This window comes from Dryobates pubescens, chromosome 12 (assembly GCF_014839835.1).
Source record: "Dryobates pubescens isolate bDryPub1 chromosome 12, bDryPub1.pri, whole genome shotgun sequence".
Lineage (NCBI taxonomy): Eukaryota > Metazoa > Chordata > Aves > Piciformes > Picidae > Dryobates > Dryobates pubescens.
The window spans coordinates 23,751,611-23,770,268 of NC_071623.1; the positions used below are offsets into that span (position 1 = coordinate 23,751,611).

Sequence of the window (18,658 nt, forward strand, 5' to 3'; positions counted from 1 at the left end):
TGCCACATAGCAATTAAATTGGAGAAGAAGTGCATAAGGATTGCCAAAAGGAATGGAAATCAGAGTGTTCCAAACTTACAGTATACAGTAGTCTTAACAAATTTAACTTTGTTCCAGCTAATGTGTGTTACTTCTCTGGTACTTCAGAGTAACAATGACTATTAATAGCTGGCTAATCAGCATTTCAAAGACATCTTATTTTAAACAGCATTTAATTAAAAATACAGAACTAAGAAAATAAACTTTGCCTACTGCATGAGTGCTTTTTTAGACTGTTCTCTGGATACCACAGGGATGTAGTTATCTCGGCAAGTATTCAACACTGTTGTATAGAATTGCACTAAATCCTTTTTTCATTGAACTCTGGCAGAGGTCATGTGTATACAGGGAGATAAAATTACTTCCCCCTTGAAGTAATATGATATTTAATAATGGCTTTAGTAATCAGGGGATAATTTTGAAGTGTGGCAGGTGTAGGTTTCTTTGTTGAAAATAAATACCCTTTAAGACCAAAGACATTCAAAAATGTAACTGAATGAAAAGCAGTATCTGCATTTCAGTATCTAAATGATCACATGAAACATGAAAATTATATTCTAATGCTGTTAGGGGAAAAAAAAGTTAGTGAACAGCAAGCTATTTCTTTATTAATCAGATAAAGATAGAACCTCTGGTTTTTGACTGGAAACTGCCATATGTCCTTTCTTGGTCATTCTTAGATGTTTTTGAGGCCCTTAAAGCATTGGTATTTTCTTTAAAAGAAAAACAAAGCAAAGAATCATTAAAAGGGTATGAACAACTTGTTGCATAGATTAATGTTTAGGAATATTACTAATATTTTAAAATGCTGCTTTTGGGGGGTATGTTATTAAGAAGAAAAATAAAATGAAAGAGCTGTATTGGGTAAGAGGAAATGGGAGGAAATGTTTTCCTGATCACCACTTGAGTAGCTTCCGGTTTACAGAAGTGTATTGCCAATTTCCTTCAATTTGGAAACAGATGCATGATACTGGTATGACTTTTTTATGTTTGAAAGAGAGAAGTGAGAGCACTTGGTGTATCCATTTTGGCGCACTTGTGTGCACAAGTGCTCCAGATAGGCTACAGCTGTGTGCATTTCGGTTTGAATCCACTTGGTGGCAGCTCCTTTCTGTCTTTAGAAAGATAATACCAGGGGAAGCAGTCCACGATTCTAAATGCTGATGAAACTTGAAATAACTTTTAGCACATGTTGCTGAAATGCAAATTACATTTTTAATACTTTTTCTGGTTTGTTTGTTTGTTTGTTTTTCCCCTATCTTTTTTTTCCCCTTTTTTCCTCCAAGTAATTTTAAAATGCTTTCCTGCAACTTTGCTTTCTTTAAAATTACACTTTCTGGCATAGACAGAGAACATGAACTGTATTTTAAAGCCAGTTTATAGTTACAAATTCTTCCTTTTGTTTTTTTCCTCCTAGACAACCAGTGAAAACCGTTCGCTTTATCATGTGCCGCTTGTGCAGATTTTTGCTTGTGTTAGTTGTGATTTGGCATCTGCTCTCAGTGCTTACTTTGAAGCTGCAACTCCTGAAACTACTGGAAACCTTCCTGTGAACTTGAACAGTGAATGGAAAGAATTCTTTTCTGAAGGAATTCACAATTTGCTGTTACCTTTGTTGGTGAAAGTCACAGGCAAGTATATGGCAAAGAGGTGGGTAATAGGCTGTCAGGCTATTCTGAAATGCACTTCATGGGCCATAGTTTTGAATTTGTAGGAATATTATGTCAACATAGCTTATAAAAAAAATTCACTTTCTTGAACACTTGTAGAGCATACAGTAAATCAGTAAAGTAGAATGGAATAGAATAAACCAGGTTGGAAGAGACCTTCAAGATCATCCTGTCCAACCCATCATCCAACACCACCTAATCAACTAAACCATGCAACCAAGCACCCTATCAAGTCTCCTCCTAAACACCTCCAATGATGGTGACTCCACCACCTCCCTGGGCAGCACATTCCAATGGGCAATCACTCTCTCTGTGAAGAATTTCTTCCTAATTGCACTTAATATAGTGACTTTTAAGTTTAGATGGATTTTGACTGAGTTTTAGTTGTTTCAAGTAGTGTTTGTTGATGATGTTATGCATACATTCTGTATCACTGCTTCTCTTTCTCTATTTTAAATAGGAGAAACCAAAAATGCATCTGAAGGTTGCTTTCAGAATGCTGTGTTGACATCTTTGGGTGAAGCTCTGACATACATCTCGAAGGACCAGCTGTTAAACCATAAACTGCCGGCAAAGTTTGTGGCAGGGCAGAAAACAAATCTTCCAGATAAACTTCAGACTCTCCTAAATACATTATCTCCATTGTTGCTGTTCCGGGCTAGACCTGTGCAGATTTCTGTCTACCATATGTTGTATAAGTAAGAATCAACAATTTCCTCACTTTCCTCACTTCCCCCAACTCCCTTTTTTGTTCATAAATTTCATGTGAATATCATGCTGAGAAATTTTACTGCAGTACATGAAGATACAATTTTGTTTTCTGTACCACAGTTACACAGGTATCAGCATCATAACTATAAAGCTGTTTATGTTTAGTCTCTCTTTTAACACAGAGAGAATCCTAAAATGTAAACTGAAATGTTCCAGGTTTGATCTGGGTTTGATTTGACAGTATATCTAAATAGAATGACCTTTTTATTTTCAGTAGTTTAGATCATGAAAATGAGTAAAAATCTTTAGTATTCTTGTGGAAATTTTGGGTATCTCTAATGCCAATAGAGAGAAGAAGACGACTTTGAAAAGCACTTCACTGTTCTAGATGCAGATTGCCAGGCAGATGGCTTAAGCATAAGGCTTTCACTTAGACTAATGAGTGAAGTTGCAATAGCTTTACTCGGAGAGAGAGAAGTTTGTTGCAGCATGACTCAGGAAGAGAATGAAGTAAGGCTGTGTGCTCGTTGTCTGTCATTCAGGAACCAAATCTGCAATGATGACATCTCTCTTAGAGATTCTGTGTTATTATTAAGGAAGTACTTCTGTTATGTTACTGCTTATCAGGTCTTGGGTGACAGTTTGGGCTTGATGATCTTTGAGGTCTCTTCCAACCTCATTGATTCTAGGATCATTTATGTTGACACTAATAAGTAAAGAACTATGCATCACATACATTAAAATTGTAGAAATGAAATCTGGTTTCCTTTCCATGTATCCATAGATTAATGCCTGAATTGCCTCAATTTGATGACGAAGATCTCAAGTCTTATGGTGATGAAGAGGAGGAATTGGCATTGTGTGTATTTTTTCCTCATGTTTTTTATGGATTTTCTGTATTTTTAAACTATGTTACAGAACATGAGATTTGCAGCAGAGTAGTCATCTGTCAGGAGATGTTAAAAGGAAGAAAAATGAACATGGCTATGACAGTAGGGATCATAAATATTGAAAATATTCTATGTAACTGGCTAAGCCTACCTTGGTGATAAAACTGGAAACAATATTTGCAATTGTTTTCTAAGTACAGGTACTAAATTAAGTGCAACATTAAGTGCCAATACCACAGTCCAAACCCAACACATTCAGTGACAGGGAGATCTGTTGCTGAGTTGCTCCTTTGTTGGTGTGACTTGACAATTAAAGCATGCAAGCAAACCGGTTGTCCACAATGTAGATTAAATCAGCTAAGCTATAGACTATTTTCACATTAAGTGATTGGCATTCAGTTTATATTTGTCTTGCAAGAGGTAAACACACCAACTATCCATTTCAGGGGGGAAAAAATTAAAATCTTACAATCTAGCACTAATGTGTGAATCAAAAAGTAAATTTTCCTGTAATAATAGGGCCCTTTTATGTCCTACATAGCTGGCTTTCCCAACAAGTTTCTAGGAAAGCTGTGAATGTAAATACAGTTAATACCGTGATCAAGATTTGAGTTTACTAATCCAGACAACGTTTTTCTGTAGATCACCTCCAGCAGCTCTTATGTCTCTCCTGGCCACTCAAGAACTCTTGTTGGAAAACATTCTGGAATGTATTCCAGTTGGAGAATTTGCAGTTATTCAGCCCCTGAGTGATGAATTCTGCCTTGTTCTAGGATATCTTCTCACTTGGAAGTTAATACTAGCTTTCTTCAAAGCAGCTTCGTCTCAGGTATATGTTCAGAGTCTTTATTTTAACTGAATTGCTCAATGTGCTTATGTGGTTGAATCTTGAAGTTTAATTTTGTATCTTCCTACCTCTTTTGCTTGTGTGGAATTAGTGGGATTCTGAAACCATCAGTAGACTTGGTTTCCTGCACTGCAGTAATTAAGGATGGTAATATCTGAGTAATAAAGAATGAAGAGCCATTAACAGAAGATTCTTTCTGGCACTTTTAAACAAGCATTATAGATTATTTATTTATTTTTTTAAATCTTAAAATAACTCAAAATGGTGCAGAGAACTAAGTCACTCTTCTGAACACTTGCTCAGAATCAGAGTCTTGCTTTTCATCCCTACACAAACATGACTGTATTATTTACAGACTAAGCTCTACTTGTTAAGTCTCATCTGCATTTTGCTTTTTTGTGTGTTGCTTTCTTCAGCTGCGAGTTCTCTACTCACAGTACCTTAGAAGAACTAAAAGCTTGAATAAACTGCTTTATCACTTGTTCAGGCTTATGCCTGAAAACCCCGTCTCTTCTGGGCCAGCTTTAGAAGCTCCAAATAAGGACACAAAAACCTTCTTTACCGAAGAGCTTCGTCTAGGTGTTAAAGGTTAGTAAAAAATCTGTGTGTTCCTGAGTTTTGATACTGCTGAAGTTGAAACACTCTTTTCTGCTTAAAAATACATACTTAGAAAATATTGCCTATGAAATTATACAGATATACATACCTGTATTTAAAAATCTTTGGCTAACAATCCCCATTTGAATCTTAACCAAAATTGAAATGTTTATCAGGGAAGAAAAAACACCAAAAAACCACCACCCACAAAAAAAGCCCACAAAAAAAAAACAACCAACCAACCAACCAAAACCCCACAAAACACAAAAAAACCCAACCCAAAAGAATGAAATGCTTAGATGATTAATTTAGGACCCCAATAATGCATTGCTACTTATCTGAATCCTGAATGTATGCAAAGATTCCAAGATAATAAAAATGTTTGATTATTCTGGGACTTTCCCATTTCTTCTATTATTTTAATGCTAAATGGAACTCCTATATTTTTTTTGCTTGTATCTTACTAAGGTTGTGGTTTTGGTTTTTTTTAATTGAGATGATAAATTGTATATTGTTTCAATCATGCTGTTTAGAACACCCAGAGTCAATCAACCACGACGCAAGAAGATAGGCTTGGGTTTTTTTGGCTGTTTTGTTTTCCTATCTGAGAAACATGAAAAAGAAAATTAGGTTTGAAAGCTGCTTCACTGAGATTTGTTATTCTGTTACCTGTATTTATTACCTGTAGTATTATTACCTGTATTATTTGTTATTTTATGTACCTGTACAGATGTAAGCAAAGATACTGAGTTTTCATAATTTTTTTTTGCTTGAACATCACTCCATGTTGCTGAACAGTTTATCTAGATGACAGTAAGCAAGAAAGACCAACAGGATATCCCAAGAGAGATTTCTCTTAGCTGTTTGTGTGCTTCTATAGAATACTGCAAACCTCAGATGTGCTCCAAACATCTGTTTGCTCACTTCAAAGTGAGCATTTTGTCATTTCTGGGATATAAATTACTCTTGATTTCTGGTAGTCCATCCAGTGCTGGAAGATGCATTTCCTCTCTAAATTAGGAAATGAATTTCCAGTCATGAAATGTTGGCCTAACAAAGAATCTGGATTGTTGGAGAAAGGCAGCACTTACGGTAACAGATGGAGAAGGAACATATGCATGAAATTATGTCTCAAAATTTTTGTGCGTGGTGTGGAGGAACCAACATTTGTAACTAATAGGTTAGAGTATTTCAAGGACTTTTTTTTCCCCCCTCCCAGGGACAGGAGACTTGTCATCCCAGATTCCCCACTTGGCCTGCTCTGTGTACCGTGTAACACTGAAAGACTTGCCAGCCATGGTCAGGCTTTGGTGGAATAGCTGTGAGAAACGTGTCTTCAATGTCGTAGATAAATTTACGAGCAAATACGTCAGCAGCGTGCTTTCTTCACAGGAAATCTCTTCTGTTCAGACTAGCACACAGTTATTTAATGGCATGACGGTTAGTGAGACTTCTTGTCCTCTGTTCTCTTTATTTACATAAGGGTTTTTGACAGATGCTTTGAGAAATGTTACTTCTCAGAACCAGTCTTTTTATTATATATATATAGGCCGCACCTCGAGTACTGTGTCCAGTTCTGGGCCCCTCAGTTTAGGAAGGATGTTGACTTGCTGGAACGAGTCCAGAGAAGAGCAACAAAGTTGGTGAGGGGTTTGGAACATAAGCCCTACGAGGAGAGGCTGAGGGAGCTGGGGTTGCTTAGCCTGGAGAAGAGGAGACTCAGGGGTGACCTTATTACTCTCTACAACTATCTGAAGGGAGGTTGTAGACAGACAGATGTTGGTCTCTTCTCCCAGGCAAGCAGTACCAGAACAAGAGGACACAGTCTCAGGCTGCGCCAGGGGAGGTTCAGGCTGGATGTTAGAAAAAAGTTCTATACAGAAAGAGTGATTGCACATTGGAATGGGCTGCCTGGGGAGGTGGTGGAGTCGCCATCACTGGAGGTTTTTAGGAGAAGACTTGACAGGGTGCTTGGTGCTGTGGGTTAGTTGCTTGGGCGGTGTTGGATTGGTGATGGGTTGGACGCGATGATCTTGAAGGTCTCTTCCAACCTGGTTTATTCTATGTATTCTATGTATTCTATGTATTACAGCGCTTTACATGCACGCATTTTTGTTGTGCTGAGTGGTTGATGAGAACGTAGTTTGGCTTGGTGCTGATACATTGTTAATGCTTATTAATATTCCTCTTGGCAAAATCAAAGAATGAGGTTTGTGATGTTGGAGGAGTTGAGGGAAGTGGAAGATCCTGCTATCAGTATACTTCTTTTTGGTTTATTAAAAATTGTTATCAAGCATTAATTATATCACAGAATCATATCATAGAACAACTTGAGTTAGAAGGGACCTTAAAAGGTTATCTACTTCCAACCACTGCTGCCATGGCCAGGGACAGCTCCCACTAGAACAGGTTGCTTAAAGTCTCATTCAGCCTAGCCTTGTCTTGTACAATTCCAGGGATGAGGCATACACAACTTCTCTGAGCATCCTGTCCCAGTGTCTCTCCATGTTCATAGTAAAGAACTTCCTCCTAATGACTAATCTAAATCTACTCTGCTGCAGTAGGCTGGAGGTTAGGAGGAAGTTTTACACAAAGAGAGTGATTGCCCATTGGAATGGGCTGCCCGAGGAGGTGGTGGAGTCACCGTCACTGGAGGTGTTCAGGAGGAGACTTGATAGGGTGCTTGGTTGCATGGTTTAGTTGATTAGGTAGTGTTGGATGATAGGTTTGGCACAATGATCTTGAAGGTCTCTTCCAACCTGGTTTATTCTACTCTATTCTAGTTTAAAACCATTGCCCTGTCACCACATGCCCATATAAATAATCCCTCTCCAGAATTCCAATAGGCCCACTTAAGGTACTGGAAGGCTGCTATAAGGTCTCCCCAGAACCTTCTCTTCCGCAGTGTGAATGGACCCAGCTCTCAGTCTGTCCCCATAGGAAAGGTGTTCCAGCCCTCTGATAGTCATTGGAAAGTGGCTGGTCATTTGTTTGCCTAGATCCGAATGGATTTTTATTGTCTTTAAGAAAACTGTTTTCCTGGCCTAAGAAAAGCAATTACTGTGTGTAGTGAACTATTTAGGCTTTATTTACATATGCACCATCTCTAATAATTTTATGTCTTTCTGGAGGTTTTTGATATGTGCATTTTTTTAACAGGTAAAAGCTCGGTCTGCAGCACGGGAGGTCATTGCTACCTATTCAGTTGATGATATATTTATTGAACTAATAATACAGCTTCCATCAAATTACCCCCTGGGATCCATAACAGTTGAGAGTGGAAAGAGGGTTGGTGTGGCTGTACAGCAGTGGCGCAATTGGATGCTGCAGTTAAGCACGTATCTTACCCATCAGGTGAGTTTAGAGAAAGCTCCAAGTCTTGAAAACTTGAGTGCTGATGATAGCAAAATATTCTCAGTAATGCAGTACTATTTAGATGTGTATAGTGGGTCACACCAGTAGATCTCAAAGGACTTCACTAAATTGGTCACATCTGCTTTTCTTTGGGTCCTGAATCAGCAAGGTAACACTATTGGCCTAGTAAGTTCTGTAAATCCATAGACAAAGTTGGAAGATTTAGATCTGTTTAAGACATAGCCCAGTGTTTGCCCCATCTGGCAATGCCACCTCCAGTACAAATTAAAGGGGAAAAACCTCCAAAACCTAGCACACTGAAGTGGTGGCTGCTAAAGTTGCAGTGTCTGTGATTAGACCAAAACAGGGATTGAAAATATGAAAATCCTCTTTGAAGTGCTCCTAAGTGCATTCTTTTGGTTATGCTGAATGCTTGCATTTCTATAGATTAGACTGTTACCTGTATTTTATATGTTGGCTTTGTATATACTTTCAGATTATAAAGCCTTCAGGCTTTAGTGTGGCCAGCAGGAACAGGGAAGTCATTGTGCCCCTGTACTCAGCACTGGTTAGGCCACACCTTGAGTACTGTGTCCAGTTCTGGGCCCCTCAGTTTAAGGAGGACATTTGAATGTGTCCAGAGAAGGGCAACAAGGCTGGGGTGAGGCCTTGAGCACAAGCCCCATGAGGAGAGGTTGAGGGAGCTGGGGTTGCTTAGCCTGGAGGAGGCTCAGGGGAGATCTTATTGCTGTCTACAACTACCTGAAGGGAGGTTGTAGCCAGGTGGGGGTTGGTCTCTTCTCACAGGCAATCAGCACCAAAACAAGAGGACACAGTCTCATACTGTGCCAGGGGAAGTTTAGGCTCGAGATGAGAAAGTTCTTCACAGCCATTGGAATGGGCTGCCCAGGGAGGTGGTGGAGTCACCATCCCTGGAGTTGATCAAGAGGGGATTGGACGTGGCACTTGATGCCACGGTTTAGTAGTCATGAGGTGTTGGGTGACAGGTTGGACTTGATGATCCTTGAGGTCTTTTCCAACCTTATTGATTCTATGTGCTTAAGAGTAACAGTATATTCTGAAGGAACTGTACAGTGTTAACAGCTCTTTTTCCTCTGTTAGAATGGAAGCATTATGGAAGGCTTATCTTTGTGGAAAAATAATGTGGATAAACGTTTTGAGGGCGTTGAAGATTGCATGATCTGCTTTTCAGTCATTCATGGTTCCAACTACTCTCTTCCCAAAAAAGCTTGCAGAACATGCAAGAAAAAGTTTCATTCAGCTTGCTTGGTAAGTACCTAGACTAAATCTTTGAAATACACAAATAAATAAATTCATAGTTTGAGCTAGGAACTTCTGCTGTAACACCAACAATTCTCCATTATGTCATGGAAATAGCTGAGATTGGCCAAACTCTTTTGGTTTTTATGGATTTTGTACAAAGCTGTAAGGGCACCTAATGAGAGAGAGGGGTTGCTCTACTTCACAGATAACTGCTTGGAGTTCATGAAGAAGTCAGTGTATCTACGTAAGGTGTAGTGACAGCATTGTGTTTTCAGCTCAGACAGCAGTGTAGAAAAGGCTAAATTTGATTCATGCAGTGTGCTCTTTAGTAAACTATGCTGATCTGGACAATTAACCTTCAACTGTAGGCGGCACAGGGACTGGCTGTATTGTTAGAGAGCTGGCATCTGAGTGGCCATGCAATGGTGGAACTACTGCTGCTTTAAAAACACTGCCTTTTTATTCTGAGACTAAGACTAAGACTAGTGAGCATTCCTTTGTGTCAAGGGTTTTAGACTAAAATGTTAATGCTGTGTTTGTTCAATATGTGTACATACATCTGCAAACGTGCATGTGTGTACATGCATACATAAGTGGAAAGGGGTTTGGTTTTTCCTATTTCTTGATGGTATTTTTAAAGTACAGTTAACATTTTGATAATCTATTCATTAGGAGATCATGATTAACTATTAGTGATAAACAGATGTATTAAACAGATTTCTTTCTCTTTCAGTACAAATGGTTCACATCCAGCAACAAATCCACCTGTCCCCTCTGTCGAGAGACATTTTTCTGAAATAAAATGGTCTGTCTTCTGTCTGTGAGCTAAATAATAAAGGAAGAGGAGGCAATAAACTGTGTGTTGAAAGAAGCTAACTCCTTGGAAGTAATGTCTGTTACTTTAAAACTCTTGACAGGCATATGCCACATTTACCTCTGGACTGTTTTTTGTAAGTTTGAAGATTCTTCTTTGATATAAAGAAATATGTAAGAGTAATTTATTTTAATGTGTATATTTTAAAGGTATTGAGATATATTAAAAATTCCAAAATACTGCAGACTTATGTCTGAAAAGTGGTGTTTAAGCTATGGCATAGTGGATTAAAACCCTCTTATTTTAGATATATTTTAACATGATGTTATGCACTTAGCCTAGATCATACCTCTGAATATAACAGCTGAATTTAACATAGAAGGTATGAAGACTTGATTTTAGTGTGTTTGTAATAGTTCCTCGTATGGAGGAAAAAAAGAATGTTGTTACTCTTAGACATTTAAGGCATAGAACTAGGGTGATGACCTTCTGTTGAAGTATAAATTTATACATAGAACACTCTAAATGAACATGTTTATAAACTAAGCTCTCACCTTGACAGTCACATTTTCCCAAAAACCCCTCAACTATCCAATACCCTAAAACCACAAAAACTTGGAAGCCCTGTAATGGTATAGAATCTACCACCACATTAACAAGAAGCTCGGCTCACTCAGTCGGGAAAGCAAATGGAAGCTGTATTTACAAGCAAAACTACACTCTACAATGGAATGCAATGAGTATATACAAATATACAGTATTTACAATATTATACAGGTATTTACAATCAGAACACAGCAGAGAAACCCCTCTGAATGGGGAAAACTGCCCTGCTTCCCCCCTAACTTCCCCCCCCTTTCCTCTGTGTAATTAGAAGAAAAGAGAAAGATGTTAGAGAGTTAGTGCTCTTATCTCAAGGTAAGGCTGATAACAGTCCTCCCAGCTGGGCAGAGCAGAAAACAACCTCAACAGCCAGAAGAGAAAGGAATAAAGAAGAATGTGGGATTGTTAGAATACATTCCACACATCTGACCAATGAAATTTGTTTAGAACAGTCTCTTGTTTTCCTTTTTACACCCAGCTGTGCATTTGTTTATACTTCTTCGCTCTTCTGCTGGAAAATCTGCAGCTAACTTTCAAGGGCATATAGTTATTCCCTTATGACAACAAAAAACACTTCCTGTTGAGTGATGATTGGCATTTAAAGAGAAGGCCTCTGTACTGATCAGTTCCTGTTCTCATTATTTCATTTAATGCCTTCATTAGCTGGTGAATTAACAATCATTGAAGATACACTGGTGCTTCCACTGTCCCATAATCATGACTCTTAAGTGAACATGACAGATGAAGACCATTAAATTCCAATACAACTCTACATTTAAGTTGGTTGGGTTTTTTTTTTCTTAGCAGCAGTAGCATACAAATATCTTTGATCTTGGATGGTATTTTTGGTGGTTTTCTTGAAAAGTCAATAAAAAGGGGAATAAATACATTTTTGTCAGTCTCTGGCTTGCTGTCTCTTCCACTTGATTTGTTGGTTGGTTTTTTTTTCTTTTCAGAAACCAATACCATGAATTTTCAGATGCTGACTTTCTAGTGTACCTAATTGGTAGTACCTCAACAGCTGGGGTTTTTTAAAGATGCTGTATGTTTTATCAAAGTTAGTCCCTTTTTAGGCAACAGCTCTTGCAGTGGTTTTTAGCTGTTGACAACATAGGTCTGTGTTTGTAATTGGTAACCCTGGGCTTCCAGAGGAGCAATTTCTTGACTTTTTTTGAGACAGAACAGAAAAGATCTAAAACTTACTCTACAGGTTTAACTGAAAACAGGTTGTTTCTGATCCATCACTTTAGTTATTCCATATGACTCCTTTGCAAGTTCAGCAAGTTAACCACAGCTGGGCTTAAAATTTAGGTATTGCTTGAAAAGAGCCATCTTGAACTCTTCTAGTAGACACTAATGTGCAAATTGTCTACTAGGAACAGACTTGTGAAGAGCTTTTGTTGTGGTTACACTAGAACAAAGATCTGCAGGTGCTTGCACAGCAGATGTCTTCTGACACTGGCACTTGCTGACAGGGCAGAGCCAAAAGGGTCTGGGAGAGCAGAATTTTTGCTTTCTTCTTGGCAAGTTTGACAATACATGCCATGCAGCTTATTCTCATGTGTGTTAAGAGCAGGAATATGCTTCCCAAAACTCTCCAGGAAGTGTTGCATTCTTTGGTCTTCCAAGAGAAGGACATAGGTGCACCTTTGCAGACCTTTCTGTAGACACAGCAATACTCAAAAAAGTTACCTGGCTTGTCAGTAGTTGCCAGTCTTCAGCAGGATGCTGAGAGCATAACAGGAATCACTTCCTGCAAAACTTACCCGTGTTCTCACCTGGATTGCAGCAGACATTGGGGCCAGAATTGATTCATGATTCTTTAATAGGGATGCATGTATTTCCTTGTCCAAATATCCAGTTGTTTGACACTCCAGTGCACTTTTTTGTTGAAATCATGTTTTGGTTTACTATGCTTTAAGTTCCTATTTTCATTATCCCGTCTTTTAATTTAAGACTGCATACACTAGCTATTAAAAAAGGAAGAACTAAGTACATTATTTTAATAACCAAAAATGACAAATGCACAAGTACCTCTTTATAGAGGAAAAAGGTCTTTAGTGCAAACATAGCAGAAGAGGGTATTTCAGTTCCCCCACAACTGTCCTGTGTAAAGCCAGAGGACAACTCTACCTCTGATAGTAGGTAATAGCTGGTTAATACCCAGAATAAAAAAACAACAACCCCAAAACAAGAGTCTCAATCAGTTTCACTGCTGTAATAAGTAACCTTATGAGAGTGAAAATCTTGGCTTAAAAAACTGACTTGACAGCTTTGGTACTCGGTGTTGAACTGTCCATCTGCCTGGAAGGTTAAGACTTCTTAAATTTGAGGATAGTAAGCATCTCTTGTCCTGCTTGCCTGGAAAGTACTCGTGTGCCTTCTAAGCCACATTCCTTCATTATATCCAGAATTTCATCTGTAATGGAAAGTGCAGTGTTAAAACTGATTTTATATAGTCATCAACTATAAGAGGCAGCACTAAGGTATCTGTCAAACATAAACTGTAAAGCGAAGATTACGAACTATGTCCTCTTAGTCTTTCAGACAGTAATTTTTATGCACAATACCCTTCCACCAAGGACAAAGTAAATTGTAAACTTTATAACAGAAGTTTTGTGTTTTGGTATTATTGGAAGCAACAAAAAAAAATACAGTTATGAAGCTAATTTGTAGAGGAAAGTGAATTTTCTAGCACCTTCTTCTCCCCAGCCTTAATCAATCAGTTATGAAAACACTATTATTTTTTTTTCAAACTACCTGATAACATACAACCATTCACCATCAGATCAGGAGCAGGTCCAAAGCTCTTCTCTGTGTGTGTCAAAATTAGACAGCACCACATCTCTAGCTAAAGGCTTTTGCCTTTTATGATTACAACACCATTCTCTCTCAGGAGAAAGGGTGGGTCTGGTTTTGTTACCTAGCTGAGAAGAGTTACAGTCACCTTTCAGACTTGGAACTGAAACCTTACAGAGCTGCTGGAGTCAGAACCTACATATTACTATTTTCCAAGCTAGCTTAGGGAGTTCTTAGTTTTGGTAGATGTCCTTACATTTTTGGTCACTGGATGCACAAGGCATGAATAAAAGGAATAAAAGATTCCAAAAGCCATGAGGTTCTGCAGATGCTTCTCTGTAGGTTACAAAACTCCAATGATGAGAAGCACTGGAGTCCACAGAGATGCCACAGTTTGTATGAAGTGTACAGACGCACTCTACCCCTCTATAGCATTTCTAATGATAACCTGGAACACCTGTGTGAATTTCAATACATACAGTCAGTCTTCAATGAGTTATCACTACATGTTCGATGCAACTGATGTACTACTTGTTTACTGAAGTCTGGTTACCTGGAGAACACTGCTGAGATTAACATTTTGATTAGTACACTGTTAATCTCCTTTGGCATATATAAAGGGTCTGTGGAAAGTGATCACCTGGATCATTTTCTTTAATTGTGACCAAGTAGAATAATCCTCCTGGTGAAAGTAGGTCTGGTACTAATGGAAAAACTCTATCCATTACTTCTCTGCCCTTTCTGCCACCAGCCCAGGATGCCTCTATTCCATGGCTTTCCACCTAGAAGAGTAAAAGCAAAGAGTGTCATAACACAGAATGATAGAAGTGTCAGTGGTACCTACATGGGAAACATCATCATAAGTGTTTGCCACTAGACAACAGACAACTTTGATTCAGTAGATCAGTTTATGCAGCAAAATCACTTAAAGATTAATTCTTTCTTGATGAAAATACTTCTGTTTCAAATTATTCTCTTAAACTGGAGTGAAAGCTAGATTTTGTCACAGACTTTGTAAGAAAATACACACAATGTTGTATGAGCTTATTTGTCAAGTGGAAGGTGTCCAGAAAATCCTTTAAGTGCTCAGGAGTCAAACACTGAGAACAGAGAATATTTAGTAGAGATCCGCAGAAGCAGAGGGTATTTATTTTGTAGGGAACAAAAGCATTTTCCATTGAAAGTTTTCTATAATACCTTAGCATGCCCAACAGAAGTCTTACAGGGTTTAGACTTGATGGAGAAACTAAGGCCTGAGAAGCTGCAGACAGACAGCAATCCTTATTCTCATGTAGTCTTTCTAAGCAGCTCAAGTGAGTCAATTTCACCATGACAGTGCTGTTACAATACAACAGAGCTAGTCCTATAAAATCCTTTACTATTTCAGAAAAGCCCTCCAGTTTTCATACCAAAGCTTATTTGATTTGCCATCTCTCCTCTGTCAGTAGAAATACCATTTTCATTGTGCATTTCTGGTGTTTCCTACCTCTTCAGAAGGTGTTACCACATACGGTGGATTAAATACGAGTAGATCAACCTTCCCATTTAATCTTGGAGACAGTCCTTTGACCTACAGATGAAGTTGATGATTCTTTTGTTAATTATTTTTGTTTGTTTGCTCTTTGAAACATGAAGAATGCAAACATTTAAAAAAAAAAGAAAAAAAGGCAAAATTAGAAATTAGATAGTGCTGGATATTCTCAGCATTTCAGCCTGACTCAGGAATGCTAAGCTTTACTTTCTACGTACAAGAGATGCATCAAGAAGTGCTTGCCGTGGCAAAAGAATTTCACCAGTCTTAAGACAATTTAAATATGGGATGTAGAAGAGCAAGAGAAAGGCTCAGTTCAGATATAAAAGGCTCAGTTAAGATAGAAAAGAGTCTTGAATTTTTCATCAGTTAACATTTGTTACTAAAAGTGACCAATTTGTGATGGCTGCAGTTCACTACCCAAGTACGAGCAGTTGTTTATCCATTTTAGATCCATTTATTGCTGCCTATCTTCATCATTTTTTATAAGCATATGTATTCAGCATATTTTAAACAAATAGGTTCTAAGGAAATGAGAAACTTAGCTTTTCTCTATACTAACGTTTTAAGAAACAAAAAGTAACAGCACATAGGATTCCTAATAAAATCAGAAAGAAATGTGAAGCAGGAATTGCATAGCATCAGAGGGGCAGGGCTCTGATAATGTCAGGTCCCTGCAGAATTCCTTGTGCAGCATTTTCCAAATTAACTCTGTAATTTATATACATTTTTAATTAATTAATTTGTAAATCTTAATTTTTAGAGCTTAAGTTAATTTTCCCTTTCTTTCAGAAACACTGACATTTTGTTGTTTTTTCTTCACCTGCGCTTAGAAAGAGAATGTTTGTTCTAGACTTCAAGTTTTCAGTATCTAGTAAATATTAAGAAATTCAAAAGATTTAAAAATATATATATTATGGAAATATCTGTCTTACCAAGTCAGTAATGACTGGCTGAAGGTCAACACTGTTAAGCAGAGCTGTCTCCATTGTACAATGAGCTGCCATTGGGTTGATATCTGTACATCTAAAAACATATTATTATATTACTGGCTACTGTATCTAGAAATCTAAGCCTGTGAACCACATGCTAATTTCTGTACTCTTAATAAAAATATCCAACAGCCTTTACTTTGCAAGTAAATAACAAAAAGTAGTCAGTAGAATACACATAATGTATCAGTAGCTAAACTACACTATGCTGTTTCAATCACTGTCTTAAAGCTGAAGTACAGGATTTCCTTTTCAATGCTAGCTCTACATAATATTTATACATGCAAGTCTCTGAACTGCCAACACACTAATGCTGTGTCACCCCACCTCAGTAAGACTAGTCAGTGGCTAAAGTGCAAGATTCAACCCAGTAAACAGAAGCATAAGCTTGGTAATTTGTCTAAGTGGGAAAACATTATGCTAGTTGCACTATTACTTCAGATTGTTACAAAACCTAAAGTAAGTAGTTAGACTGTCTTCACTTGGATTTCTGCATCTGTAGAACTGAGCTATCTTTGTGAGGATACCAATGTGAACATGAAAAATGTGTATGTGAGGGCTAAGTCGTCTTCATTACCACATACAAGAGTTTAAGACCTATTATACTTACATGTATAGTGCACTGGATCCAATAATGGAAGCTAGAAATGCTGAAACCACACCAGATCCAGATCCTATTTCAAGGCAGATCTCAACTCTAAGAGAGAAAACTGTATGACTTAATTGTAGCATACAAGAACATCTCCAACAGATGCAAGTTGGTCTAGACAGTGTTATTCCACCCAAATGTGGTGAAATACTTACTGATCACAGGCCCGCAAAGCCTTTGTCCTCTGTTTCATAATGGCTACCAGGCCTACTGGTGCCCTTACAGCCAATTCCAGGTTATCACAAGTCACTTTGAGAAACACATTTCCCTGTGTCTAACAATAAGTTTCCATTATCTACACAATCTCAATAGTACAGGCTACATTTCTACAGCATTTAATGCACATTTGTTGCAGCAAGTCTGAATAACAGAAATTACAGAAGTTCACCGTGAAGCCACACAACAAAAGCAGAACTCAAATGCAGAATATCTCAGGAGCCTTTCAGCCAGCTCTGGACAAACAGCAGTTACAGGCAATTTCAAAATAAGCACTCATAAGATCAACTCTTTGGGTGATTTCTATAGCATTTACATTGACAGCTGTGCAGATGACAGCCACTGACACAGGGCAGTGACTCAAGATGCTATGCAACTTCTGTAGCTTCTTCAGGACTGAGACAGAGACATTTTACCATAGTCATAGAATCATAGAATGGTTTGGGTTCAAAAGGGACCTTAAAAGATCATTCTAATTCTACCCCTCTTGCCACTGGCAAGGGAACCTTCCACTAGATCAGGTTGCTTCAAACCCCATACAACCTGCCCTTGAACCCTGCCAGGACGGGGGCATCTGCAGCTCCTCTGGACAACCTGTGCCAATGCCTCACTGCCCTCAAAGCAAAGAATTGCTTCCTCACATCTTAATCTAAATGTATGTTCTTTCAGTTTAAAGCCATAACCTCTTGTCCTATCGTACCCTTGTGAAAAGTCCCTCTCCAGCTTTCTAGTAAGTACTAGAAGCCTCCATAATCTCAGCCTGTCATCACAGGAGAGGTGCTCCACGCCCGAGCAACTTCGTAGCCCTCCAATGGAGGCACTCAAGCAGATCCCTGTCTTTTTAAAGCTGTGAGCCCCGGAGTTGAGCATTCAGGTGTGTGCTATTGCCAACAAAGTTAAGTCTCAGCCCCCCGCACGGCTGCTCGGGCAGTTACCCCCGCAGCGTGCCACCCCGCAGCCAAAGAGCAGTGGCCGAGGCCGCTCTGAGAGCAGCGTCTGCCAGCAGCGTGACGGAGAGACACCACGCCATGCTATGCCATGCCTCCTCCCCGCGCCTTCCACACCCACCAGCGCCCCGCCCCGCCTCCCCAGTTGGCCGCTCCCGAGTGATGCTCTCGCCCCTCCCTGCCGCGCCTACCGAGCCTGCCGCAGGCAGTCGGCGTCCTGCTCCAGCGCATCCAGCAGCAGGAAGGTGTCCTCAGCCGGCTCATACACGTCCTTGAAGGGCCCGTGCGGCCCCACGTGCTCGTACCGCGGCGTAGGGAGCGCGGGCGCCGCCATACCGCCCTGCCGCGGGGCGCGCGTGCGCAGGCCCGCCCGGGTGTCAGGGGAAGGGGGTGGGGCCCAGGTCTGCGCGCGACGCGCTGACGCCAAGGGAGGAAGGGCGGCAGCGGCGAGGCGCTGGTGCAGCCCGCGCCGCCAGTGAGAGCGTTCCTGTCCTGTCATGGAAATGAAATGGTCAGGCTTGATCTTAAACTGGTTTAGGTTTCTCACTCCGCTGTCCGGTGCATAAAGCATTTCTAGAAACTCAGAAGCTGAGAAAACTTCACGTTACAGAGTAAATTTAATCATGGAGCTGATCTGGTACTATTATTACATTCCAGTTTAAAATGTTATTTTTTCTTAATTCATTCCCCCATATGAAGTGTCGTTGTAAGCTTC

At 39.3% G+C, this 18,658-nt stretch overlaps 2 protein-coding genes across 2 annotated transcripts in view; one reads left to right on the plus strand and one right to left on the minus strand.

The window, feature by feature from the left end:
- Positions 1-10,598, plus strand: part of LTN1 (listerin E3 ubiquitin protein ligase 1) — a 31,885-nt gene extending 21,287 nt beyond the window's left edge. Inside the window, exons 22-30 of the mRNA XM_054165930.1 lie at positions 1,457-1,670; positions 2,170-2,407; positions 3,205-3,279; positions 3,953-4,139; positions 4,574-4,745; positions 5,974-6,194; positions 7,914-8,108; positions 9,231-9,398; positions 10,126-10,598. Of these exons, the coding sequence (XP_054021905.1) occupies positions 1,457-1,670; positions 2,170-2,407; positions 3,205-3,279; positions 3,953-4,139; positions 4,574-4,745; positions 5,974-6,194; positions 7,914-8,108; positions 9,231-9,398; positions 10,126-10,188 (1,533 nt within the window). The 3' untranslated portion in view covers positions 10,189-10,598. The remainder of the gene's footprint in view (positions 1-1,456; positions 1,671-2,169; positions 2,408-3,204; positions 3,280-3,952; positions 4,140-4,573; positions 4,746-5,973; positions 6,195-7,913; positions 8,109-9,230; positions 9,399-10,125) is intronic.
- A 2,205-nt stretch (positions 10,599-12,803) lies between these two features.
- On the minus strand, positions 12,804-18,351 carry N6AMT1 (N-6 adenine-specific DNA methyltransferase 1). Its single transcript, XM_054165889.1, has 6 exons — positions 18,135-18,351; positions 16,742-16,828; positions 16,075-16,165; positions 15,095-15,178; positions 14,249-14,390; positions 12,804-13,228 (listed from the first exon to the last, which is right to left on the minus strand). Exons 1-6 carry the CDS (start codon positions 18,275-18,277, stop codon positions 13,122-13,124), a joined length of 654 nt encoding a protein of 217 aa, XP_054021864.1. The 5' UTR covers positions 18,278-18,351; the 3' UTR covers positions 12,804-13,121.
- Between the last annotated feature and the right edge of the window lie 307 nt (positions 18,352-18,658).